This window comes from Hippopotamus amphibius, chromosome 7, assembly GCF_030028045.1.
Source record: "Hippopotamus amphibius kiboko isolate mHipAmp2 chromosome 7, mHipAmp2.hap2, whole genome shotgun sequence".
Lineage (NCBI taxonomy): Eukaryota > Metazoa > Chordata > Mammalia > Artiodactyla > Hippopotamidae > Hippopotamus > Hippopotamus amphibius.
In genome coordinates this window covers 3,262,865-3,288,480 of record NC_080192.1, presented here as the reverse complement: position 1 = coordinate 3,288,480, position 25,616 = coordinate 3,262,865, and the positions used below count along the sequence as shown (strand labels likewise).

Below are 25,616 nucleotides of genomic sequence, written 5' to 3'. Positions count from 1 at the left end.
CAGGCGCCACCCTGCCCAACGGGGCTGAGGGACGACAGGCCACCTGTCCACGGCCAGCAGCCGAGCTGGGTCCTCTGGGAGCCTGGCATTAAATCCTCCCTCTGCCCCCTTTGCGGGCTCGTCGGGGGAAGGTTCGGATGGGCTGGGGGGAAGGATGAGCCTGCCTGCTGGTGAGGGGGCCGGGCCGCCCCCTGCCCTCTGTGCTGAGCCGGCATCCCAGGTGGATGGACTTTAGGGAAAGGCTCTTTGTGGGCACGGTCGGGATCCTGTGGGCATAGGTCCAGTGCTCCGAGGGGAGGTTGGGGGCCGTGGAGCTGCAGTTTCCACTCTGCGACTCTTCCCTGGCCTGGCTGGGAGGCCACCGGGTGCCCGGCCCAGCTCCCCAAGAAAGGACCCAGGCTTGGAGTGTTACCTGTTACATCACAGAGATGAGGCCAGAGCCACCAGCTTGCACAGGTGTGAGTGTGGTGGGTGATGGATGTAGGGGCAGCCTTTCCTGCGGGGTCAGGGGCCGCCTGCCACAGCACCTGTGTGATAACTGAGGGAGCCTCACCCCTCTCCCGTGAGGGTGTGTGCTTGGCAGGGACTTCCAGGTTCTTTCTTCTCAGCTGAACCAGTTGATGGCATTTTGTTCCCTTTTGGAATTGGGAGGCTAGGCCCCGAAGGCGGCATTGCTTTGTCATCTCAGGGCCTCTTCCACTGTCACGGAGGCCTCCTGACGCTGCAGAATCAGCTCGGCTGCCACCCTGGTGGGACTGGAAACCACCCTTCTCAGAGTTGCCAACCTGTTCGTCTGGTTAAGCCAGGCCTCCACGCCCGCTTTCGACAAGTCCTGCCCTCCCCTGGGAATCCAGGGCCAGACCTTTGGGCCCCTTGGCCGTGGCCCAGGAGGGCCGTGAAGTGGCTCTGGCAGGAGAGCGGACGGAGAGGGTTCCTTTGATGCTGGTGGCTGGACCAGAGCAGCCCTGCGGCCTGGCCGGGTGCGTGTCCGGAGCTGCCTCGCAGACCAGCCCTTGCTCAGGACGGCGTGCGGGCCCTGGCAGGCGGCCCGTGCACGCGAGGCCCTGTGAGAGCTTGTTTCCGTGGAATGCTGGGTTTCCCCAAAGAGAAGCGATCCGGAGCCCCCGCGGCGTGTGGGCGGGACGATGCGGTGAGCTGGGCTCTCCCTTTCATCTGGGGGAGCCCACCGAGTGAGCTCTCTGGGGTTTCAGGTGGCCCCTGGCAGGCTTTCCGTGAGCACGGAAACAAGTGCAGCTTTATTTGCAGGTTACTCTTCTGGAGGCAAGTCTATGTGAAATGTAGGTGCTTATCCATTTTATCTGCTTTTACAACTTGTCTCTCAGATGCAGTGGAACATGACGCGTGCTGATGAGTTGTGGCTGTTTGTTCGTTAAGGGTTTGGCAGTGGCAGTGCTTTTATGGTCAGGCTTTGATGAAAATTCTAGCGAGATGTCGGGTTCTCTTCTGCTCTGGTGAGTGGAGTCCGGGGATGCGGCTGTGGGAGGGAGGGGCCTTTATCTTGCTCATGGGTTTTGTTGCCTGAGGAGTCTAATTACACAAGGTATAGAACCTTGTCTGCGGTGCACCCTGACAGGAGACCCTGTAAGTGTCCCTCCCCTGCTTCTTAAGGTGAAGTGCTGGTTTGGGCCTGGTTTGCTATGCTTCACCAAGGCTGGATTCAGCTCCTCGGGGGGTCCAGGTGGTGGGCTTCTGGTTACCTGAGCTGGAGGGGGACAGCCTGGGGGAGGAGCCGGTCCAGAAGGCGGCACCCTCAACTGTAGGGGGGGAGGGAGACCCTGTGGTCCGATGGGGGGAGTGCAGCACATTGCTGAGCTCCCCTGAGGGGCAGGAATACCAGAAGTCGGAAACAGGCGCTCCCTCCATCCCCCTGCCTCCCCCAGCATAGGAGGTGAGGACTGAGCAGGCCTTGTGCAGGCTGGTGGCCTTATCAGCTGTGCCGGCTGTTCCAGGCCAGGATAGCCAGGACGGAAAGGAGACCGCTCTCACCTGAAGGCTGGTGGTGGGGGGGTTGTGCTGTGAGCTGGGTGGGGGACGCTGGCAGGGCCTACGAGTGCTTTGCACCCGGAGGTGGTGGGGGTGTTGAGCAGGAAGGGGTCCCCGGGGCCTGTGACAGAGGCGGTGTGGGGACGGGACTGACTGAGATGTGGGGCCAGGTCGGGACGCACGGAGACTGAGCGGATACCTAGCGCACGCGGAGTTGATTGTTGGGACCTGGGACGGCAGGTGGGGCTGCGCAGGGCGTCGGTGGCGGGGCCTGTGTGTGTTAGACGTTGCATCGTTAATTACGTAGGACGCAAACGGCCCGTGGCTTTTCAGACCTTGAGCCATTATTTTCATAGTTGTGCTTGCGGTGATTAATTTTTTCTAAGAGTTAATGTCACCTCGTGCTGCAGCCTGCACTTAGTGTATTGGCTCAGTTCTCTGGAAGATGGAGGTTACAGTGTTTCCACCGATCAGCCGCCTAAAGCATCGTAGCCACACAGGCCGGTGGATTCTGCTGCGTTTGTTCTGAAGCAGGTGCACCTTTGCTTTAATTACCTTTGCAGGAAAGGGACTGTCCGAAGGCGCTTCCCAGGTGGGGGACCTCCTCTTGAGACGGATGTGGGAGAATCCCAGGTGCATCTTGCTACCAGCAGGGCTTTCTCCCTCTGGAATCGCCGACCAGTGGATGATTGCAAATCTCTTCTTACCTTTAAGGCACCGGGACAGCTTGCTGTTTGTTCACAGAACGAATTGTCACAGGGTCCTGCGGAGAGAGGAGCCCTTTAGCTGCACAGTTACTCTTTCCAGAGCATGTGTGTTGGAAATGGACTGTGTCACGCCTTGACTTCCCAAGGCTGGCAGTGCCCGTGATTTGGAGAACGCTGCCACCGGCTTGCACCTGTTCCCACTGGTGTCAGCTGAGCGCTGGCAGGCAGCCTGCTGCTGTTCTCCTAGTGGCAGGATGTTAGGTCACTGTGAGGGTCTCCCCAAAGGGCAGGATGGTTCAGGCCAGCACCCCCGCATCGGCCATGCCCTGTCCTGGTGCCGGGCCTCCAGTCCACGGCCTTCCACCCGCACCGAGGAGGCCGGGCTGGGGTGTGGGGTGCGTGAGAGCCCTGGGTTGCTCTGCACCGCCTGTTGGGGGCCGGGGCTGGGTGTGGGGGCCAGGCCGGGCCAGCTGTCCAGCCCGCTGTACGCCCGTGGCCGGCTCTAGCCCTCTCCCCACCCAGGGCTGGGGTCACGGGGAGCCGCGGGCGGATGGGGGTGCCCTCAGAGCACGGTGTCCGAGCCCATCCCTGCACCCCTTCCCGGCAGCACTGGGACAGGCCGGGGGTTCTCAGACTCCAGTCTTGGAACCTCTTTGGTCGTGAGTTAGCGAGGTCACCAGAAAGCCTGTTTATGTGGGATGTGTCCCTTGCTCTTTCCTGTGTGAGAAATTAAAACTAGGAAATATACAAATATTTATTTATTGAAAACTGCCAACTGTAAACCCATTACGTATTAACACAAATTTTTTGGAAAATTACTGTTTTCCCACAAAAGGGGACATTAGCGAAGGGGGCACTGGCGCTTTTGCAGGCCTTGGTGGGGTCTGGTTAATTGAAGACAGCTGGGTTCTCCAGCCTCACCACCTCCCCTCCCGCCCTCTGTCACCCCCATCACCCCGTGAGGCCTCGAGAGGGCACGTGCAGAAAGCAGACGAAGTCTGAGGATTGTTGCTAAGTAGGTCTGGCCTCCTGGGCCCCCGAGAGGGTCTGGGGGATCCCCAGGGCTCCTGGACCACACTCTGAGCACCGGAAGAGATGTCCCTGCAGTGGATTTAGGACTTTTTTTAAGGTTTTTTTTTTTTTTTTTCTGTTTTATTTGAACCCTTCTTAATTCTTTTATTTTAAAATTTTAATTTTGAACTTTGCTTATGTGGCTTCGTCCAGGCTTTCAGGGGTCAGTGTTCAGAAGGGATTGCAGCCTGTGCTGGGTCCTCTCCTGCCTGACTCAACCCCCCCCGCCCCATCCCCCAGCACACAGGGTGGGGGGGAGGAACCCCCATGGGCAAGGGCCCTGCTCCCGGCAGGTAGCGTTGCACACACTGTTGTGAGAGGACCTCGCCTGCACGTCATTTTGCAGGTGTGAGTAGGAGACGTTCCTGGAAACGGAACTGTAATTTTTCTGGGTTTTGCAAAATTACCCTCCGCTTCACTCCCAAGCGGGGACCCCGTTTCCCCATCCCGACACCCACATACTGCATCTCTGCCGGTCTGCTAGGGAAATGGTTTCCCGATGTAACTTTAATTTGTGTTTTTCTCTTTGTAAGTGGAGGTTAATCGTCCTTTCATATATTGAAGAGCTCTTTGTTTTCCTTCGCTGTGGCCTGTCTGCATCTCTTGCCCATTTTTCTCCTGGGCTGTTTTTCAACATTAGACAAATTAATCCTTCGTAATATGTGTTGCAAATGTTTTTTCCTGGGTTCCCATTTATCTTTGACGACTCACGGAGGTTTTTGCCTCGCGGAAATGGGTTTTTAGCGTCATCTGTCTTCTTTACCACGTGTCATGTCTTGCTTGGAAAGGCCCTGTCCGGCCCCCGGGTGCTGAGTCCCTCCCCCTGTGGCCCCCCTGGCTCGTTCCTGGCTTTCCTTATTTTACTTTCAAGTCCTCGGTCCACTTTGAATCCATCCCGGGAGGGTGTGAGCTGTGCCTCCAGCGTTGTCTTTTCCCACGCACCAAGGTGTCCCAGCGTCGTGTGTGCAAGAGTGTGTCTCAGCTCCGAGGAGGCCTCTCCGATCCCAGTCGGGCCTGGGTCTGTTTCTGTACGTTCTCGTTTGTCCCACGGCTCTGCTGTGTGTGCGCGTGCCCTCCTCGCACGTTGACCTGGGGACGGCAGTTGCATCGTGTTCTGCGACGTGCGGGGCTGGGTTCCCCGCATCACGCGCGTTCCAGAATTTTCACACCTGCTTGGCTCGTTTCTCCTCATAAGCCGTAGACTCCGCTTGCTCCCTCCGGAACCTTTCTGTTGTTCTTTTTAGGGGAATCACATTAGGATTATAGCCTATTTGAGAGTTTTGTGTGCCCTCTCTCCCTTTCTCTTTATGTGTAAATATGGCAACATATACATAACATGATATGTATACATAATATACCACATAAATATTTGGTGAAATATACGTACAACTGACTGTTTTAAAGTGTACAGTTCAGGGACGTGCCTGGCGGTCCAGTGGTTAGGACGCCACGCTTCCACCGCAGGGGGCGCGGGTTCAATCCCTGTCGGGGAACTAGGACCCCACGTGCCACACGTGGCCAGAAAATGAAATAAAAAAATAAAGCATAGAGTTCAGTGGCATTCAGCATATCCACACTGTACGTAGTGTGCAGTTAGTGTACACGCATCTTTGGAACTTTTTCGTCTTCCCAGACTGAAACTCTGTCCGTATTAAACACTCACTCCCCATCCCCGTGCCCCAGCCCCCCGGGCCCACCTTCCCACTCTCTGTCCCTGTGGATGTGACCCCTCCAGGAGCCTCAGGTGAGGGGGTCATACAGGGTGTGTCTTTTTGTGACCTGCTCACGGCACTGAGCGTAACGTCCTCAGGGTTCATCTGGGTGTAGCCTGCGTCAGTGCTTCCTTCCTTTGCAAGGCTGAAGAATATTCCCTTGTGTGTAGAGAGTGCATTTGTGTATCCATCCACTGGCGGGTGGACACTCGGGTTACTTTCTTGTCTTGGTTACCGTGGTGCTGGAGCATGGGAGAACCGGTATCTGTTCGAGTCCCTGCTTTCCGTTCTTTCGGAGACGTACCCGGATGTGGAATTACTGGATCACACGGTCGTCCTGTTGTTCACTTTTTGAGGAGCTGCTGTGCTGCTGTCCGTGGTCCCCGTGGCTGTGGGGTGCGCACCTGGTGGTGCATGCTGAGAGTACGGTGAAGCCCCAGCTCTGCTGCTGACCAGGCCGGACCTCTGAGGCCTGGCTCCCTGGTGCCGCACGCGGGTGTCTGAGCAGGTCGTGATGGGCGTGAGCAGGAGGGACGAGACCCTGGACTCCATCTTCCACCTCTAGTCACTGTGCCCTCTGACCCTGACTTTCCTCTTCTCATTAAATAGGGCAGGCACCATAATAGGAGCAGGTACTGTTTATTAGGTTCTGAGTCTGTGCCAGGCGCAGAGACGAGGCGTGGAGGGCGGGCACCCTGGGGGCTGGTGTGGGAGGATTAGATGAGGTGGGGCCTGGGAGCGTCACGCGTGCGCGTGTTCTCCGTGAAGCGCGGCTGCTAGTAAAGTGCGGCTGCGTCATCCTGGACGATCCCCGCCCTCGCCCCTCCCGCCCGTGCGTCCGCGCCCTGCCAGCCCCGCTCAGGCCGCCCTCTCTCCACGGCCAGCGCCTCGTCTGCTCCCGTACATCCCCCCCCGTTGCCTTCGGGCTTGTCCTGGTGCAGGTGCTCTGTCTGGAGTACCTTCCTCTGCAGCCCACAGCTGCCTCCTTGGTGCTGTCAGCCCGAGGCATAGCCCTCGCCTCCCCCGCATCCCAGTAGCGACCGCACCCGGTACACAGTAGGTGCTCATTAAACGCTTGAGCAGAGGGGCCCTTGTTGTGACTCCTAGATGCCGCTGCCCCGGCCTGTGAGACTCCTTCCCTGCTCCTTCCCACTGCCTGTTCCTGATCCCCGCCAGACGGGGAGCCGGCCAGCCCCGCACCCGCACCCGACGTGCCTGGTGGAGCACGGAGACCGGGCCTGGGCCCACCTGCCCACCTCGCGTCAGCCCAGCGGGAGAGCTCCTGGGAGACAGCTGCTGACCGCGCGGGGCGGTCACCTGGGTGCCAGGTGTGAGGAGGACTCAGAGAGTTTGCTTTTGTTTTTAATGTTTGTTCTTTGTCACTGGACGTGAGGTTTATATCAGAGCCGTGAGGTGAGGGCGGCCAGCCAGGCCCCTTGCCCGTCAGGCCCTGCCTGGGGCTGTGTTCCTTTCTTGGCCAGCCCAGCAGGAAACGTGGGTTCCACCTTCTCTGCGTTGGGCGGCGTTTTAAACGCGGAAAGCCCTTTGTGGCGGATGTGCCTGTCAATATCCCGGGGCTTGGTCTGCGGGTGAGTCCAGGTGGGCCCTGGGAGGGAGCCCTCGGCCTCAGCTGGGCCAGGCTTCCAGAAAGGAAGACGTTGCCACAGGCCAGTGGTTTGGAGGCACCCCGAGGCCCTTTCACCTGGGGGCTGTTTGAGGCCACGTGGGTTTTCTTTGGTGCTGGCTTTACCCAGGGCCCAGGACGTCCTTTAAAACGCGGCCCCTTCCCCTGTTGATTTCCTGCGGGCCGAGTGCTGGGCCCAGACACCGAGGTGGGGGCTGGGTGGGGGGCTCGTGGGGGAGGGGCAGTGCACCGTCCTGCAGGATGGATTGGGGGTTCCAGGCTGGAGGCGGGGGGAGGGCTGGCTCCTGGTTCCGTGAGGTCTTTTTCACTGTGTCACTTGTCACTGCAGAGCAAGGGGCCCTGCCCGAGACCTGAGTGTGGCTGGTGGCCTCCAGTGGTGGGGTATTCCGAGCTGGAGGCCGGCCCCGCTGCTTGGGGTGGGATACAGGAGGCCGGCAGGGGAAGCCCCCGGCACCCGGCCCGGGTGGGATTCCCTGCCTGAGATCCTCCTGGCCCCTGGCTACGGATGGCGCCGTGGCCTCACCCCTTTCCTGAAGAAGATTTGACGGTGGCGAGGCCCACGCCTGAGCGTGTGAGTGGTGGGGCCACTGGAAGTGGGACCCCCGTGCTGGGGGAGGGCCCAGTTCCCTGTTGGGGGGCCAGTAAGTCCAGGGGCCCAGTTGAGAGTCCTTGTTCTTCTGGGCATTTATTGCCTTGAGACAAGGGACAGCCAGCCGCGGCTCATGTCAGATGTGGCCCGCCTGCCACTGCCTGCTTTTGTAAATACTGTTGTCTTATTGGCCCAGAGCCTTACCTGTTTCCCGCTGCAGCAGAGTGAGAAGTTGTGACAGTGGCCGTGTGGCCGCCACCCTAAGACATTTCCCCTGAGCTCCTTGCAGAACGGGTTCCCCCAGCCTGTGTGCTCAGTCCAGGGCAGCAGTGTGGGGCTGCAGTGCTTTTGGAGAAGAGCATGTTTACAAACAGCTGTGGGCCGGAGCCCCTCTCTGCTTCAGGAGCTGGGCCAGGGTGCTGGCAGGAGGTCAGGACAAATACTGGGAATCCAGAAGGTGTTTCCTCCCAGCTGTCTCATTGGCTGGATCTTCCCCAGGCCTGGATGCTAAGGGTGATGGAGAGACTTGAAGAAAGAATGCTTCCTCCAGAAATGCGTTCTTGTCTGTGGTTCCTATTGCTTAGTTTATGTCCCTTGTTTATACAACACGGGTTTATACAAGCCTAAGCTTTAGGTTTTCCTGCTCGATTTGTTTTGTTTAAATAAGTAGCTGTGTGGCCCGTCTGCCAGTCTCCCCACTCAGTCTCCTAGACAGAGGGGCTCGTGAGCTCTCGTACAGCGTGATGGATGCATTAATGGAGGCATGTGCTGTGGAGGGTGGGTGGCTGGGGCAAGTGCAGACTTGAATGCAGCGAGGTCGGCCTGTGTTCCTGATAAGCCCATCTCTTACCCTGCCCCCCGACCCCCAGTTCCCCCGTCTGTCAGCTGGTTTAACACAGCTCTGCCCTCTCAGCATTGTGACCAGGATGCATGACACCTGGGGTGGAGAGCCAGGCTTGTCACTTTGCCTGAGATTCGGGGCCCCACAGGCTTGGCTTCTGGGCCCACAGGAGGCCTGGGGGGTGAAGGCTCAGTGCAGGGTCTGGTCCTCACCATGTGGGGGCCCCATGCTCCTGCCATAGCACAGGCCAGGGGCTCCCCTCCAGGTCCCGTGCTCCTGTGAGCCCGGACTGAAGCCTGAGTGCCCAAGGCCGGGTCCTCAGGTAGGCACAGCCCACACCTATGTCAGGTGCCACTCTTTCTTATCACCACCTTATAGCCAAGGGGCTGAGGCTCGACCAGCCTCTGCAGACCTCACTGGTGACCCTCTGGGGCTGGTCCAAGGCTGGGGTCAGAGGGCAAGGTTCGTGCAGCTGAGCCTTGGTGCCTGAGGGTGGCGGAGGGCGCCCGTCCCCTCTGAGGCGGCCCCTGGCTTCCCCGGGCCTCTAGTCTGCACTCTCTGTTTCCGGCGTCGTGGTCCTTACTTCCCGCTGCCTGCAGGCCCCGCTCACCCACAGCCCCTTCCTGCCCCGCCCCACAGACCCCGGCTTCGGGTCCCTCCTCCTCGGAAGCTGGTAACGATGCGGGGGCGGCCTTGGGGGGTCCCGGACCTCTCGCCCTTGCTTCCGCAGCACCCCCGAAAGTAGAGCGACAGTGGTTCCCGTGGAGGTGGAGCGCCACGCAGGACCGTGGCATTTGTTCAGTGCTTTCTGGGAAAGTGGCATCTGAGTGTCAGCCACGGATCCTGCTGTGTGCCCGCCGGGCCGTCGCTGCGTCCTTCCCCGCGCTTTCACCTCATCCTCTGGCTGCCCTCTGAGCAGGGACTACCCTGAACGTCTCTGCAGGGCCAAGGAAACCGGGTGGAGAGAGGTCGCGTGGCGTCTGAAGGGTTAGCAGCAGGGGCAGCCGGGGTCCTGGCCACCGTGGCCCGCAGGGAGGTGGCTGCGTCTGGAACCGAGCAGAGCCCGCCCGCTCCCAGGGGCATCTCCGAACACGACAGCGCTTAGGACTCGCTGCCAGCCGGGCAGGTGACGGCACCCTACCCTCGGGTCCCCCGGCCGAGGCGACGGCTACTTGGGGCCCGAGCAGGGGTGATGTCACCGAGGGTGGGAGCAGCCTGGCTGGACGGGAAGGGGTGCCAAACCAGAGGTCGAAGAATAGAGTGTTACCCGGTGGCAGGGGGTGGCCGGGACAGGGTCCCCGGGGCCAGGAGACCTGACGTCTCGTATGGGGACCCAAGGGGGCTGGGGTGGCGGTGAGCAGGGCGTGAGGACCGTGTGCCCACCTGACCTCCCTGCCACTGACCCCGCGATCGGGAGGGGGGCCCACCCAGAGGCTCAGGTCCAGCAGATTCTTTTGTGCACTCCACCCCGGCCCCCACCCCCCCAGCCTGCATGAGAGGGGTGATCAGAGTCCTGCTTCCCAGGGCTGTCCTTGACCCCCTTGGTCCTCTCAAGGACTCCACTTTGCACTTTGACCTCTGCCCCCAGCTGTGCCAGGGAAGGAGGAGGGCAGTGAGGGCACTGAGGTTTCCGGAGCCCCGTGACATCCTGAGACGCAGGGATCAGGACGGTGGCGTGTTAGAGCTGCTCACGTGGGCCTGCAAGAGCCGATGGGGAGGTTTTCAGGAATTTTGTGAGCTGGCCAGTAATAAAATGAAAGTGTATAAACGTAGGTAAACTATACGGGAAGCAAAGGTGTCAATGCTGAGTGCTCGAAGGTGCGCGTTTCTGAATGATTTCACTGCGCTTTTCACTGGGCTGTAGCCCTGAGGTGACTGGCGTCTCTCGGGTCCGGGTGGCGGGAACCCTGTGGGTGGGGGCCCCGTGCCGCTCTGCCCACCTGTGTGCTCGTTCATGCCGGACGTCACTTTGGTGGCTTGAAAACGGCCACGATGGGAGTGGGTACACCACGGAAACCAGCAGATGCTGCAGGTGGAGGCTTCACTTCTCATTCTGTTCGTGTCTAGACTTGAGAAAGCGATGGAGAAGATGCCGATACGCAGGTGAGGGTTAAGCGTGTGACGTCTGTCGCGTCCCCTCCTCCTGTTGGAAGACCGTTGTCTGCTTCAGCAGGGACACGTCTCCCATCCCAGAGCGAGGTTCTGATACGTGCCTTGCTTTCCCACCTTTGTTGTGTCTTAGTCACGTAAGCGAGAACGTCGACCGGCATTCAGGTCGGAACCGTGCTTGTTGGTCAGTTGCAGTCCTGGTTGACCGGAGACCGGAGGAGGATTTCAGCAGAAGTTATTGAAGGCCTCCCGTGGGCATCACGTGGCCGCGTGGAGTTCACAGGGAAGACTGTTGAACGTCTCGTTACCATTGGTAAACGTGCTGCCATCTTTACACGGAGGTTATGATGTTTGTATGTCTCCGTCCAGAGGCCCCGGGGGGTCGCTAGGGCACGCACGGTCCCAGTTCACAGCGGACGGGGTGGCGGCGCTAACAGGACCCTCCCGGCTCTCCTGCTCTTCCTGCCCGGCTCCCCCAGGCCACCCTGGCCGGCGGCGGGGTCACGGAGCCGGCAGGGCGCTGGGCAGCTTTCCTGTCGTCGTGCGGAAAGCGCGGCTCTCGGCACAGGGGGCCTGGCCGGACCTGTGCAGGGTGGAATGCCCCTGAGGAATGCAGGCCTCCTCCCGGAGGGACACGCCAGGCTGTCGAAGCCTTGGAGTTAAGCTCTGGAAGTGGTCACGGATTTAGGGACTGTGTGCTTTGCCAGGGCTCGAGGGCAGAGTCCACGGCTGGCCCTGTGCTTCGGGGCCTCTGTGGCTGGGCGGCTCCGGGCAGCAGGCACGGGCCTGGCTCTCCCAGCACTCCGGGCCTGTCCTGGGGCCCCGCCTTTGTGTATTGTCACTCTGTCACTGAAGGGCCAGCGTGTGCCACCTGCCCTCGGGCGTGTGTTCTAACCAGCGGGGCCGGGGGCACAGACCCTAAACCAGGGGGCCGGCCAGAAGTTGCAGGGCTCCACGCCCGATGGGCTGATGGAATTTTAAGGGGGAACTTGGAGGAGGAGGGGCCGGCGTGGGGACGTCCCAGAACCTGAAGTGCTGGGCCCCGCAGTAGGAACAAATGTAGTGGCCAGAGGACCCCCGAGGGGTGAACAGGGCTGGAGCCCCATGTGGGGCGAGGCAGAGGGAGCCCTGGGAGGGGTCTTGGCGGGATGCTGCAGACTCTGGTTTCCCGCCACTTGGAGAAGGGGCTCCGTGAGGTGTGAGGCTGCCCGGACCAGACCTGGCTGGGCAGGAGGGTGGGGTGGGGATGGAGGAGCACAGATGTGGAGCTGCTTGGAGGTGGGGCCGTGCTCGCTGTAGGTGGCTTTGCAGTGGTCACATGACCAAGGGCTCCTTCTGGGGTTTCGACTCGAGCTGCTGATGGTACAGATGCCACCCAGCGGGAGGGCCTGCGGAGGCTCTGGCCCCGAGCTGAGCACCGCAGAGTCGAGCTACCCGTGAGATGGCGCCCCGGGTCGAGCTCGCGGGGAGGCTGGTGGGTATGGAGTCGGCAGAGCGTCTGGGTGTGTGGGGTCCTGCTGACGGAGGCTGGATCCAGGTGGGGGCGGCGGCTCCCTGACCGGCCTCGGGTGTGGGGAAGACCGTGCTCGTCGGGCATGAGCCAACATCTTGAGCCCCGCGTGGGCGGGGAGGGTGGTCGCCCCTGCAGTCTCGGGCATCCAGACTGCTCCCGGGATCGCCCAGTGTGGGGCCCACGGGCTGGCCGGCAGCTGCGTGCACGTTGGGGTCCTAGGGGCACGGCTTGCAGGGCTGTGGGCCTCTGGGGCTGTCTTCCCGGAGGACAGACCTGGCAGAGGGCCGGGTGGTCGTCCGGGACTGGCCTTGGGTGGGGTGGAGGGAGGGCCCACTCATCGCTCAGCGTCTGTGACGCCCCAGGAACGTGGTTGAGGACGAGGGTTGCGTCCTTTGGGAGACCGAACATTGTTTTTCCTGGGATCAGCAGAAGAGCCACCAGGGAACCAGGGGATGACGCCGGACCCTGGCGGAGCCGGTTGTCGGAACACAGACGGGAGCTCGGCCGGGGCTGGTGAGCCCTGCGCCGCGAGGAGAGTGGCTGGGACCTGGGACGTGGTACGTGCTGGACCAGGAAGCGCTTTTTTCTAAATCTTGGGCTGGGAGGGGAATACCGTCCTCTGTGGTTCCCAAGTGCAGTGTCCCCAGACACTGCGGCCTTTGTGTGTGCAGGAGCCTTTCAGCGGGTTTCCAGAGCAGCGTGCTTTGTGTCCCGGGGCCGGAGCTGGCCTCAGGCCTGTGTCCCGAGGGCCCGCAGTACCGCGGGCGCTGCCTTGAGCTGGGGGCCGCTGCTGGGCCTCGGCACCAGGCGCCCCTCGCCGCGTGCCTCCATCTCACCGGCCTCCGTGGCTGGAGGTTCCTTGCAGACGTGGCGGCTCTGACCAGCCGCAGGGAGCATCTCCCGGGGCGTCTGCTTCCACGTGGAGGTACGGGGATGGGTCCCTCCCAGAGTGTCAGGGGCCGGGCGGCAGAGCCTGCCCTGAGGGGCTGCTCCACCTTGAGGGGTGGGCGTGCGGGGAGCTGCCCGGGGGCCTGTGGGGAGTGCGGGGTGCGTGTGCGGGGAGTGGGGGCCGGGGCGGGGCTGGGGCACGGGGCAGCGCCCAGACGGAAGGTGCAGGTGAGGTTCGTGGAGACGGCGTCGGCCGACCCTGGCTTTGGGGAAGGCTTTGCTCTGGGTCAGGCTTGCTGCCTGGCACCCGGCTGGCCTCTCGCTGCCTGTGGACAATGAGAAGATGACGATGTCAGTCCTCCGTCCTCATCTGAAAGTTGGGGTGACCGGGTTGGATGGTGTCCTTGAGATGGGGTCATCCTGGGGTGGGTGGGCCGCCCCTCCGCCCAGGGGTGGGGTGTGTGACAGGGAGGGCTGGGCGGGTGTCCCGGCACCGGGTGCTCGCTGGGCAGCGGCATGAACTGCTCGCCTCTCCCAGAGCCTGGGGGCGGGGCGGGGGGACGGAGCGGGGTCTCAGGGACCCACACCCTCGACGAGGGCTGATGGTGAGCGGGCGTCGGGAGCCGCAGGGTCGGGTGAGCTGGCGCTGCTCGCAGGGGCCCCGCTGGGCAGGGGGCGCGTGGGCCCGGTGCCGGGCCACGCGGGGTGTGAGCGGCATCCTGATGGTGGCGGGGCGGACGCCTGGAGCTTTGTCCGCTCTCCCCGGGCGGCCCCCTCCTTTGCTCGCCAGGCTGAAGCAGGAGGGAGGGCGGCCCCAGCCTGCGGCGTGCGGGGCCCCAGACAGGAGGACCGCCTGACCAGCCGGCGAGGAGGGAAGCGGGGCTGCGGGAGCTGAGCCCGCCCCGCCCCGCCCCCCCACCGCCCCGCCCCCCACCGCCCCGCGTCTGACGGGTGCCGCTGAGGGGCTCCCCCAGGTCCTTCCGAGAATGGAAGAAGGGGGAGATTTTACTCGGCTGCTCTTCCCCGGCCCGTTTGCTTTATTTTCCAAGTTAGAAAAGCAACGGGAGAGGACACTTGGGGAGAAGTTTTGCTGCCACCTGTGAGCCTCACGCAGGGTCCTGTGGCACCTGTGGTCTGTGTAGACGTCCGTGCATCCCGCGCGGCGCGCGGAGCTCCCGGCCCGGCCGCGGGGCTGCCGAGGTGCCCTCCACGGGCTGACGGGCCCCGGGGTGCGTCTCACGCCCGGGAGTCCCTGGTGCCGAGGGTGCTGGGGTTCACCCTGCGGCCGCCTCTGCCACATCGCCGGCTTTTGTTTCCTTTTTGGTGAAGCTGGAGGTGTTTGCACGAGGACTGGGTAACTTTCCTCAGCTTGGGAAGTTTGCGTGTCTGTGTACTGAGGTCCTCTAATTTCCGCCAGTTGGTTCAAGCTGTCTCACGGCACACGTATTTGTTCTCTTATACCCAGTTTGCTACACGTATCCTGTGTTTCATTGCATTTTTAAAACAAATGTCAGTTTACTTTTGTCTGGTTGACTGACTGTTTTTAACTTTATTTTTTCAGTCTCAACGTGGACTGTCACCCTCTCTTTAGGGACTTAGGGTCTCTCTTTTCTTAATTTTTTTTTTTTTAAGTTTCCTTAACCATTTAGTCCATCTGGAGTTCACAGCCCCTTCACATGGATGTCTTTCCAGACGGCCAGCCGCGTGCCCCCTCCCGCCTTGTGAGCAGGGACACTGGCTCCCCCAGCCCCGTGGGCTTGCCCACTCCTGGGCTCCCCTGGGCTCCAGGGCGTGGTGGGGTTCCTGTGAGTTTTGCACCAGGGCCACCTCGGGCCACCTCAGGGTTCCACGCGAGCCCTGAGAGGCGCCCGTCCCAGGAACACCTGCAGCCCTTTCCCCGACGTGCGATGGCCTCCGTTGTCCTTGTAGGGCAGAGCCAGCCTGGCTCACTCTGACCTGGTCTCGCGGGCCCCCACAGTTCACAAGCTCTCTTGCCTTGAGCAGCGATGCCAGGGGCAGCGGAGGCCCCTCCAAGGGCGGGGCAGGCACGCAGGGCTGTAGGCGGGCACCTGGGCTACGGTTTAATGTGATGTAGCGGCTCCGAGCCTGCACCATCCAAAACAGGAAGTGCTCCTCCCTGCCCTCGTGGCTCCTGAACTGTGCCAACTGGGGCGGATTCCCCCCTGCTCAGCCCACTTCCTGCCTGCCCTGCGGGAGATCATCCTGCTGTTCCCTGGGTCCCTGCGGAGCCTCGGCCGGCGAAGGCGCCGTGCGTCATCTCGAATTCTCGGGATGCTTTGGCCTGAGCAGGGTTAATCCCGTCTCAGAGGTGGAAGCTGAGGCTCAGGAAGGTGGGACACCGCGGGACAGGCTTTGAGCCCGGGTGTGTCCAGAGTCCCTGCCCGGCGGGGGCCCAGGGCCTCTTGCAGACTTCGGGGCGAGGCGCTGTGTGACGGGGACCCGGGTTGGGCCGCGCGGCCCCTGCTGCGGGCTTTGGAGTGAGGTTGGCGGGACGCGCAGACGGGCCCCCTGGGCTCTCCAGGCCGAGTTGGGTCAGAGGCGTGGGGAGCGGGCACCGCGTGCACGTCTGTCCCTGGTGTGCACGCGTGTCTGAACGCGCACGTGTGCTCCGTGCCAGCACACAGACACACCACGCCCGGCCGTCGCTGCCCTCGCTCCGGGCCGGAGGGGCCGGCGCCTGCAGCCTGGGGCCGGTGCCCGAGAGGCGGGCGGGTAGGCGGGTGGGCGCCGGGCTGCTGACCCGCGTGTGGGAAGACCTCTTGGCGCGAGTGAGGCTGAGCGGGTCCCGAGAGCCGAGCGGGGGCGCCCAGGCGAGCAGGACGGTGTTTCAGGCCGATGGGGCAGCCTGGCCCGCGTCCCTGGGAGCCGGGCCGGGTGGAGCGCGGGGACGGGGTCCGGAGGGAGTCCCGACACCCTGAGGCCCAGCATTCTAGCGGCTGTCCTGGGCTCTTTTTTTTTTTTTTTTAAATAGTGTCATCTTTATTTACTTATTACTTTATTTATTTATTTATCTATTGACGACATGGGTCTTCTTTGCTGCGCATGGGCTTTCTATAGTTGCGGCAAGCAGGGCTACTCTTCATTGCGGTGCACGGGCTTCTCATTGCCGTGGCTTCTCTTGTCGCAGAGCGTGGGCTCTAGGCGTGTGAGCTTCAGTCGTTGCAGCACGTGGGCTCAATCGTTGTGGCTCACGGGCTCTAGAGCGCAGCCTCAGTCGTTGTGGCGCACGGGCTTCGTTGCTCTGCGGCATGTGGGATCTTCCTGGACCAGGGCTCGAACCCGTGTCCCCTGCATTGGCAGGTGGATCCCTAACCACTGTGCCACCAGGGAAGTCCTGTCCTGGGTTCTTGACGGGTCTTAGAGCTCGGGAGGAGTGTCAGCCCTCCTCCCCATCGCTGCAGTGTTCCTCCCACACCTCCCCTCTCCACCCCTCCTCTTCCCAGGGTCTGTGGCTCCAGGCTGGCTCCGTCTGTGCTGGGAGGTCACTGAGAGATGTGGCTTCCTTCTGGCCTGGGTGGGTGACAGGCGTCTGGGCTGAGCGGCCAGCCCGGCTGGGTGGGGGTGACAGAGGGCCCCAGCCTCTTGGTGGGTACAGGGTGGGAGCCTGTGGGCCCCGGGGTCCCTGGATAGTGGGACTGGCTGCTCCCTGAGGGCAGGGCTTGGTGGCAGCCCAGGGCTGGGGCCTGGAGCCGTGTGCGGGAGGGCGGTGGGCCGGGCAGGCGGCCAGCGGGCGACTGCCCACGTGACCGCGCTCCCCCTTGCTGTCTTGCAGGGACCCCGAGCGTCATGTGAAGGTAAAGCAGAGGGGCTCAGTTCTGAACATGCTAAGGAGGCTGGACAAAATCAGGTTCAGAGGTCACAAGAGAGATGACTTCCTCGATCTAGCAGAGTCTCCGAATGCCTCGGACACCGAATGCGGAGATGAAATACCCCTGAAGATACCGCGGACCTCGCCCCGGGACAGCGAGGAGCTGAGGGACCCTGTGAGTATGGGCGTGGCCTCGCCGCGTGGCTGCAGACCCCGGGCCCTCGCCGGGCGGGGGCAGGCTCTGTCTTCAGGTGGCCACACCAAGCACGGCCTTTGGGAGACCGTGTCCTGCCCGGGCCGGTCAGACACAAACGGGGGTGCTCCCCATCTTGTCCCCCCTCCCCCGCAGCCTCGCTGGTGGGGGCGCCTCCCCGGATTGAGGGTGATTTTTCCGGTGGCTGGACTTCCTCCCGCGTTGGTTTTCTGGGTGACCAGCAGACTTCTCATGCACAAGCGGTGCTGCGGCCCCAGCCTGACCCCTGGGAGTTTGACCTGAGGGGGGTTGCAGGGCGCCGTCTGGAAGCTGCCGGCCCCTGGCCCGAGGGCAGCTGCCTTCGGGCACCTGGCTGGTCTGCCTGGCCGTCCCAGGGTGCGTGTCACTGACCCCTGGCAGCTGGCTGGGCCTCATCGGCCCACGTGGGGACTCTGGCCCCTGTGTCCCTGTCAGTGGGCGCCCAGGGCTCGGTGGCTCTGGTGGGAACCAGACGTGAGCAGGCCCCGCCTTCTGGAGGCGTGTGTTTTCTCAGCAGGTGTGCAGCAGGGTGGGGCAGGCTCCGTGTGGTCCCCACCTGGCCAGGTGTGCCCGCCGGGCGCCCCGTCGTGGGTGCCGTTGCCCAGATCCTCCCCGTGGTCAGTGAAGATGCCCTGAGTTATCCAGCCTCCGCTGTGGACGCCCCTGCCCGCGTGGACCCCAGATCCGGTGGCCCGTGGGTCCTCCCGGAGCACCTGCGCTGGGTTTTCCTGCCCGACGTGGCCGTGAGCGTTCGCCTGCCCGGCTCCTCGCATTGTTTACATTTGATAATAGAGCAGGGACGCACGTTTGCGTCTGGAAGGCGTGACTCATCGACTGGCACTGCCTGCTAAGAGCCAGCCATCCCATCAGGCAGGGCTGGCGCGGCAGAGCCTGGAGGGGAGCGCCCTGCCTGAGCACCGCCTCCGTCCCCGTCCCCGGCAGAGGTGCTGGCGCTTCTCCCACCGTCGGGCCCAGGGCTGGGCCAGGGCCTCACGCGGTGTGTCTCCTAACGCAGCCGCAGCATCTGCCTGTCGGGACGTCATGGGGGTCACAGGCACTGTGCTGAGAGGGGGGTGCCTCCACGTGGCGGAGGGACCAGCTGGCCGGCGAGGGCCGAGGGAAGGACCTGGGGGAGGGCGAGCACAAGGGCCGTGCGTACACATGGCTGTCTCGCTCACTCAGGCCCTCCCCCAATCTCGCGGGGCTCTCGCTCCGTGGTCGGGGGATGGGCCAGCATCCCCCATGGGATGTGGCGTCCTTCACGTAACCTCTGCCCCAGAGGGACGCTCGGTCACTCCCACGAGCCTCGTGCCCATGTGGCCCGCGTCACCCCAGCGGTGAGGGCAGGGTCGTGCGTCTCCCATCCCGGTGGCTGTCACCAGCGCCCTCCCGCGGGTGTGCAGTGTCCGCTGCCCCCTGAAGGGCCTGCGTCCCATGCCCTTGCCACCCACACAGGGTGTCCCCAGGTGCTTCTGTTTTGCAAACCCGAGGGGTGAAGGGTGGCAGGTTTGAGTGCTTTTAATTTGCGTGGCTTTTGCTACAAGCGTGGTTGGTCATCTTTTTCTGTGTTTAGGCTTCGCTTTATTTTTTTTAAATTGTGGGAAAAGACACATAATATAAAATTGACCACCATTCATCTCCAGAACTTTTCTTCTTCCCAAACTGAAACTCTGTCCCCATTAAACAGCAGCTCCCCAGCCCCGCTCCAGGCCGCCCCTGGCCCCACCGTCTACTTTCTGTCTCCGTGAACCGACGCCTCCGTCCTGAGTGAGCCCTGCGGTGTTTGTCCCCTGTGACTGGCCTGTCTCAGCACCGTGTCCTCAGGGGCCGTCGTGCTCTAGCATCAGGCTTCATCCTTATGTCCTTTTTTGTGGGCGACCTGACTGTGTCCTGGGCCAGAGGAGGCGAGGGGACCCAGTGCTTGAGGGTAGAATCTGGACCCCGTGGTGTAGGGGAGGGAGGGCGTCCTGAGCAGGCAAGATGGGCTTGAGGGGCCCTGGGGGAGGGGTCTGCAGGGCTGGAGCTGGGGTGACGTCCAGGGCAGGGTGAGGCTGGGGCCGGGGGAGGCCACTGAAGAGAAAGATGTGGGGCCGAGGAGGGTCCACCAAGGGGTTGGTGACAGGCCAGCAAGGAGAGGGGGCGAGGAGGAGAGGACAGAGTCCGAGAGCTGGGGGTGGAGGGAGAGACCCCACACACGTGGAAGCAGAGCAGCCACTGCCTCCAGGAGCCGGAGGTGGAAGCAGGTCCCTGCCCGGAGAGGCCGCGTTGGGGGACACGGTCCTGGAGAAGCCGGAGGAAGGAGGGGCCGGGCCCCCTCCCTGGTTTCATGGCCGCAGCACTGCAGCCTTGGTGGCCCTGCGTTCCGGCCCCCAGCCCGCAGCTCTGTGTTACTCTGGGCGAGTCTGAGAGGGGGTCATCTGGAGGCACCCAAGGAGCTTGCAGAGGGGTTCAGACCCCACCCCGGCACCTGCCATCTGCATCGGTGCCCCCTCCCGCTGGCCAGCGCCCCGGAGCTGGTCCTCACCGTCCCTGCCGTCCTGCGGGCGCCCAGCTGAGCTGCTGCGGCTTCGGCTCTGAGTCCAGCCAAAGCCAAGAGGGTTCCAGGCTCTCTTGGACCCGGGTGCCACTCTAGGGGCTTTTAAAGCTCTAGGGCAAGTTCCAGATGAACGTAATTCCGGCAGCTTAGAGACTGACACGCATCTCAGCCATCTGAGGGCGTGGATTCAGGTGCTCAGACAGGGCTGCAGACCGGGGGACGCCCTGCCTGCCTGCTTCGGTGGAGGGGTTGCTGACATCATGGAGTCCAGTGTTCTGCCTCCGAATCAGCATATATTGATTTTTTTTCAGTCTATGCTGGGCCAGCCTCTGCCCTCTGCTCTGGGGCCACCGCCTTGGCCACTGAGGTGGGGGATGGGCAGGGGAGGGACAGATGCGTCTGCAGGGACGAGGGGGCGAGCATGGGCCACCTTTCCCACGCAGGCAGAAGGGGTGCCCTGCCTTTCGCCTACTGCCCAGTCTCCAGTCTGTTTCACCTGGCCCACGGGGCAGGCAGGGAAACACGGCCTGGTCCCCGCCCTCTGGAAGCTCCTGCCCCAGTAGCCAGAGCCGCTGAAAGGTCAAGTGCCAGAACAGGGCAGCCACGGCCCAGAGGGTCTCAGCAGCATCCGTCGTCCCCCGGTGGCTTCTCTTCCCTGGGTGTGGCCTCAGGGCAGATGACCTGTGCGTGGAGCGGTCCCTGGGGCTGTCACGGACACTGTCCAGGCTGGGTGTCCCCTTCTGCCCTCACCCTGCCTTGGGGGGGTGGGGGTCGTGGAGACCAAGAGTCCGGAGTCAGATCCCCGCGTCGCACGGCAGGGCACACGGGTGCCGCCCCCGCCAGGTCAGCGGTGGGTGCCGTTGTGGGGTGACCGTGGGAGTGTCCGGTGTGAGCCGGCCGCCCTGCTGCGCCCCGGGCAGGCCTGGCTGTGCCGGTGTGCGCTCTTCCCCGCGGGCGGTGGTCGCCTGTCACCGGAGCCTGCCCTGGGCCCGGGGGACGCGGGCGGTGGCTATACTCGGCCTCCTGTGGGAGAGGACAGGCCCTGTTTGGAGTGCACACACCTTGGAGCCTGGCACGTGGACGCGCCCTCCCCCACCTCCCCGGAGTCCTGTTGCTGCCACTCCCGGGTCAGGAGGGCGACAGGCCCCGTGACCGGACCCACCCTCCTCCCGGGAGGTCACCACGCGGGCCGGGGCAGGTTTCGATGGTTTCCTTCCCTCTGCAGCCAGAGAGCTGTGTTGTGACCAGCAAGAGGCTTAGTGTCACGCTTGCGGGTTTGTCTTTATTGTTTCCGAAAGTCCGCCTCACGGGGCTCCGAGGATGTCCCCGTCGTCTGAAGTCCCTTCCACCAGCAGGTGAAGCCGAGGTGAACGGCTGCGGGCTCTAAGGCAGGGTCAGTGCCCTCCTAGGCCGGGGGCCCTGTGGACCAGTCCTTCCAGACCACGGCGTCCTCGGGGGCACCCCTTAGAGAACCGGTTGATGTGGACCCAGGACGCTTCCAGGCGGCTCCTCTGAGCTCTCGGTGTTTCCTTCCAGGCTGGTCCAGGGACCCTCATCATGGCTGCCGGAGTCCAGGACTTTAACCGGACAGAGTTTGATCGCTTAAATGAGATCAAAGGTCACCTGGAAATCGCCTTATTGGAAAAACACTTCTTACGTGAGTACCGGTGGGGGAGGAAGGGGCAGAGGAGACGCCGTCTTGCGGGAGTGCAGCCGGGTCACAACAGGTGTCACAGGCTGGCAGTGGGGACAGGTGTGGACGTGTCCACATGGCCTTTTGCGTCCTGAGGCTGTATCTCCCTTTGCTGCTCCATGAAGCCCAGCGCTCCCGTCGGCACGGCTACGATGTCTACTCTCTCGGGTAGATGAGAACATCTCGGCAGGAAGGAATCAGATGCCCCCTGGAAATTCTCATTATTTTAGTGAATCTGGTGCATTGCAATAGTTGACTCAGAATTTTTCAGAGCTTTTTGGAGGAATCTGAAATCTGCTGTTCTGTGTCGTTTGCACGTGAAGGAGAGAGGTGTGGGAGGGAGCGCAGTGGGGTTTCAGTGTGTGTCTGCTGGCCGCAGGCACGGGCACCTCAGCACTTGGCGTCGTGCTGCTGAAGTGTCGGCCCTCCTGCTGGGGGTTTTGGCCTCTGGGTAGTGATGATATCAGACATGGTTCTGGAAGGGCCTGCGGGGCTCCTCCCAGAGGTGATCTCATCTGATGAATTGCCTCTGCTCTTCTCACCACCCCTCTGTCCTGCTCTACAGGCCAGGAAACAAAGCACCAGCGCTAAGAAAAGTGGCTCTACTGGTAGGTTAAGTCCTCTGACTAGCAGGGGGTTTAAACCAGGCAGACTAGCCCTGAAGCCACGCATGTGACACAGTGTTTCCGCAGCTGACGCCAGGGCGTGGGCGATGCTGTCAGGGAGAAATACAGGGAAGGAGGAGCAGCTTCACCCTGTGCTCCCAGAGCCAGTCACGTCTGGACCACGAGGAGAGCCGCCCGGGCCCAGGGCAAGGCACCTCCCTTGGGGGTCAGCCCGGCTGGGGTCTCCCTCTGATGCCCGGGACCAGGCCGCCGGCACCCTTACTTGCCCCCAGGCACCCGCCCGCTGTCCCCACCTGAGTCCTGTCCCTCTTTTGTCCCGTGTTTCCCTCGTTCACGTGACAAGTGTTGTCTGAGTGCCAGCGTGGGCACCCGGGTCCAGCCACCCATGCAGCACGCGGGGCCCATCACCCGCAAACGAAGGCGGGGTGTCTGCATGGCCGCGGGACGCCTGGGGGCCCTGCCTCCTGCTCCCGGGAAGTGGGCAGCGCGGCGCTCCCTGCCTCTCCGTGCACCGTCCAGCTGCCCCGGTGCTGCAGCCCCGTCGTCCCCCAGACCCCTCTTCCTGGTCGGTGCCTCCCTGGGCGAGCAGGTGTGTGCGCGCACATGTGTACGGGGCACGACCTCTGTGCGTGTGCCCGTCCGCGCGCTGCCGGCCAGCGCGCGCCCGCAGGGTCCGAGCACCAGAGGTTCTGAGGACGGAGCTGTGCAGTGACTCAGTCTCCCCACGAGTCTGAGGTTGTGGCCGAGCTGGCCGGGGAGACAGGGCCGGGCTGGGTCTGCCGGGACTGCCTGGCGCTGCAGACGGTGAGGGGCCCACCTAGTTAGGTCCTGGCGACCAGGCGCCTGTGACCTTGGCCTGTGCTGGGCTCCCGCGGGGCGGCTCTGGGTGAGTGGAGGGGCAAGCCAGGCCGTCTCGTCAGTGCTGAGCGGCCCCGCCGTGTGGAGGCTGTTCTGGGTGGCCCCAGGCAGCAGAGCCGGAGGCAGCAGTGGGTGGAGCCTGCTGAAATTGCCTTTTGTGGGTCAAGTGGAAGATGGTGGTGGTTTCACAGGGCTGGAGGAACCAGCAGAGCCACGTGCTCTCAGCGAAGGGGGAAGGGTCTGTGAGAGCATCCAACGGGAGCCCCCAGCCCCGGCCGGGGAGGGCCAGCGTGAGGCCTCCCGGAGAAGGGGTTACCTGGCAGCCGCGTGGGCAGGACAGCTGCGACCCCACAGGGATGCCTGTCTGGGGCCAACCTGCTCCGTGTTGAAAAGCGGAAAAGAGGCTGCCGGCCCCGTATCGGTGTTGCTGGGGTCCTTGGACCAGTCCTCCTGGTCTGTTCCGCATGTTTTACCAAAAGAGTAAAACACTGGGTAGCTCGTGTCGTGAAAGTGCAGAGTTCCACTTTGACAACCTGGGGGCTAATAATTATGGGTATTCTTTTTTAACGATGGGAAAGTCCAAATGGGTCAAAAATAGAGGCCGTAGCATAGGGCGTCTCTTACACACCTGCTGTCGGTTTCAGCAGGAATCAGTGCAGCCAGGCTGGTGTCCCCCACGCCCGTACCTACGGCCCCGCTCCCCCGGGTCTTTTGAAGCAAATCCCAGACAGCATCCTATCATTTGATAAATGTTTTAGGAGATAGCTCTTTATGGGGTTTTGTTCTTGTTTTTTTGTGGCCACACCCCGTGGCCTGCAGCATCTCAGTGCCCCGACCAGGGATCGGATCCGCACCCCCCGCAGTGGAAGCGCAGAGTTCTGACCACTGGACCGCCAGGGAAGTCCCTCATGTTTTGTTTTGTTTTAACTTATTTATTTTTGTCTGCGTTGTGTCTTCATTACGGTGTACAGGCTTTCTCTAGTTGTGGCGAGCAGGGGCTCCTCTGGTTGCGGCGTGTGGGCTTCTCGTTGTGGTGGCTTCTCTTGTTGCAGAGCAGAGGCTCTAGGTGAGAGGGCTTCAGTAGTTGTGGCGCACGGGCTTCGTTGCTCCGTGGCTTGTGGGATCTTCCCGGACCAGGGTTTGAACCCGTGTCCCCTGCATTGGCAGGTGGACTCTTAACCAGGAAAGTCCCTCCAGGCTGGGTTTGTCTGGTGTTTCCTCAGGATGAGCCTGAGGTCAGAATGTCACAGGTGTGATGCCGTGTCTTCAGTGCATCCTGCCAGCAGGTCTGGGATGTCATTTTTACTCCGTGTGCATGTTGTAAAGCAGGTTCCCCGACCCCCGGCCCGCAGACCGGTACCGATTCCCTGTTAGGAACCGGGCCGCACAGCAGGAGCCGAGCAGGGCGAGCGAGTGACGCTTTACCTGGTGCCCCCATCGCTCCCCATCGCTCCCATCACCGCCTGAACCACCCCCACCCCCGCCCGTGGAAAAATTGTCTTCCGCGAAACTGGTCCCTGGTGCCATAAAGCTTGGGGACCGCAGTTGTAGTTCTTTTAAAAATGGAATTTACTTTTATTGTTATCTGAAATTGTTTCCATGGGTCCAAAGTCAAGGTATTTTTAGAGAAATCATTTTCCTCTCCCTGTAACACTCATTTCTTCTCTTCTCCTATAGATACCCAGTTGTCTTTTACTTTTTTTCAGGCCGTGCCCCGTGGCATGCGGGGTCTTAGTTCCCCGACCAGAGATCCAACCTTTGCCCCCTGCAGTGGAAGCGTAGAGTCCTCACCACTGGACTGCCAGGGAAGTCCCATAAGCAGTTGTCTTTTAATTGTACAGTTTATCCTTCTGTTGAATTTTTATAGAAGCAAATATGTGTATCTACCTACCCCCCTTAGTTAAATGTTAGTGTGTTTTCACTTTCTCCACACGGACATCACATCCTAGAGGTCCCTGCAAAATGGTCCTCAGAGCTGTTGCCTGTTCTGTGTTCCATCTGCTTCTGCCCGGTGGCTGTGTGGGGGTGGCAGTAAGCTGCCTGTTCCCCGTTACATACTTACATACTTACGGGCGGTAACACATAGGTACGGGCATCGTCCCTCCAGCCTGTTACATAGTTACAGGTGGTTCTTAGCAGGCGATCTGCACCTTGAGTGCATGGGCCGCACTTACTTCTATACCCTGAGCATCTAGCATGACGCCCTGGATCTAACAGGAGCTCCGTGCTTGGAGGGATGCATTGCTGGGAAACCTGGTCAGAGCTGGAGTTTGCACAGAGAGCCTGTCCCTCCCTCCCTCGCTCTTCCGTCTCAGTACCCGGGGGAGTACAGTTTGGACGGAAGGATGTCCCCCCCCGGGGGCCCACAGAGATGTTTTGGTTGCGGCTGAACCTGCATCTGTGTGCTGGGGTGGCCACCCTTGATCTGCAGGGGGCCGTGGTGATGGGGAGCTCTGCTCTGGAGCTGGGACCCAGGCTTCTGGTTCCTGACTCAGGCCCGAGTGAGCAGGTAGCCATGGACATTTCACCATTCAGGGCCTGGGCACCCCATCTGTGAAACGCCTAAGTGGTCAGTGTTAAAGTTCCATTCAATTACCTGCAGTACTTTCTCTCCGAAAGCAGACCGTTATTCTTCTCGGAGAAGAGGAAATAGCCCAGGTTCGCCGCGGCTTTCTTCAGTTATTAAATATTGAAGAGTACAAATGTTCCCGAGAGAAGAAGGCAGAGGGTGAAGAATGGGAAATTGAAATGCGTCCTGGCTCG

General features: G+C 61.9%; 1 protein-coding gene across 1 annotated transcript in view; it reads left to right on the top strand.

The window, feature by feature from the left end:
* The first annotated feature begins 16,872 nt into the window (after positions 1-16,872).
* GRAMD4 (GRAM domain containing 4) overlaps positions 16,873-25,616 on the top strand; it is a 42,627-nt gene continuing 33,883 nt past the window's right edge. Inside the window, exons 1-2 of the mRNA XM_057741042.1 lie at positions 16,873-17,083; positions 21,213-21,333. Of these exons, the coding sequence (XP_057597025.1) occupies positions 16,922-17,083; positions 21,213-21,333 (283 nt within the window). The 5' untranslated portion in view covers positions 16,873-16,921. The remainder of the gene's footprint in view (positions 17,084-21,212; positions 21,334-25,616) is intronic.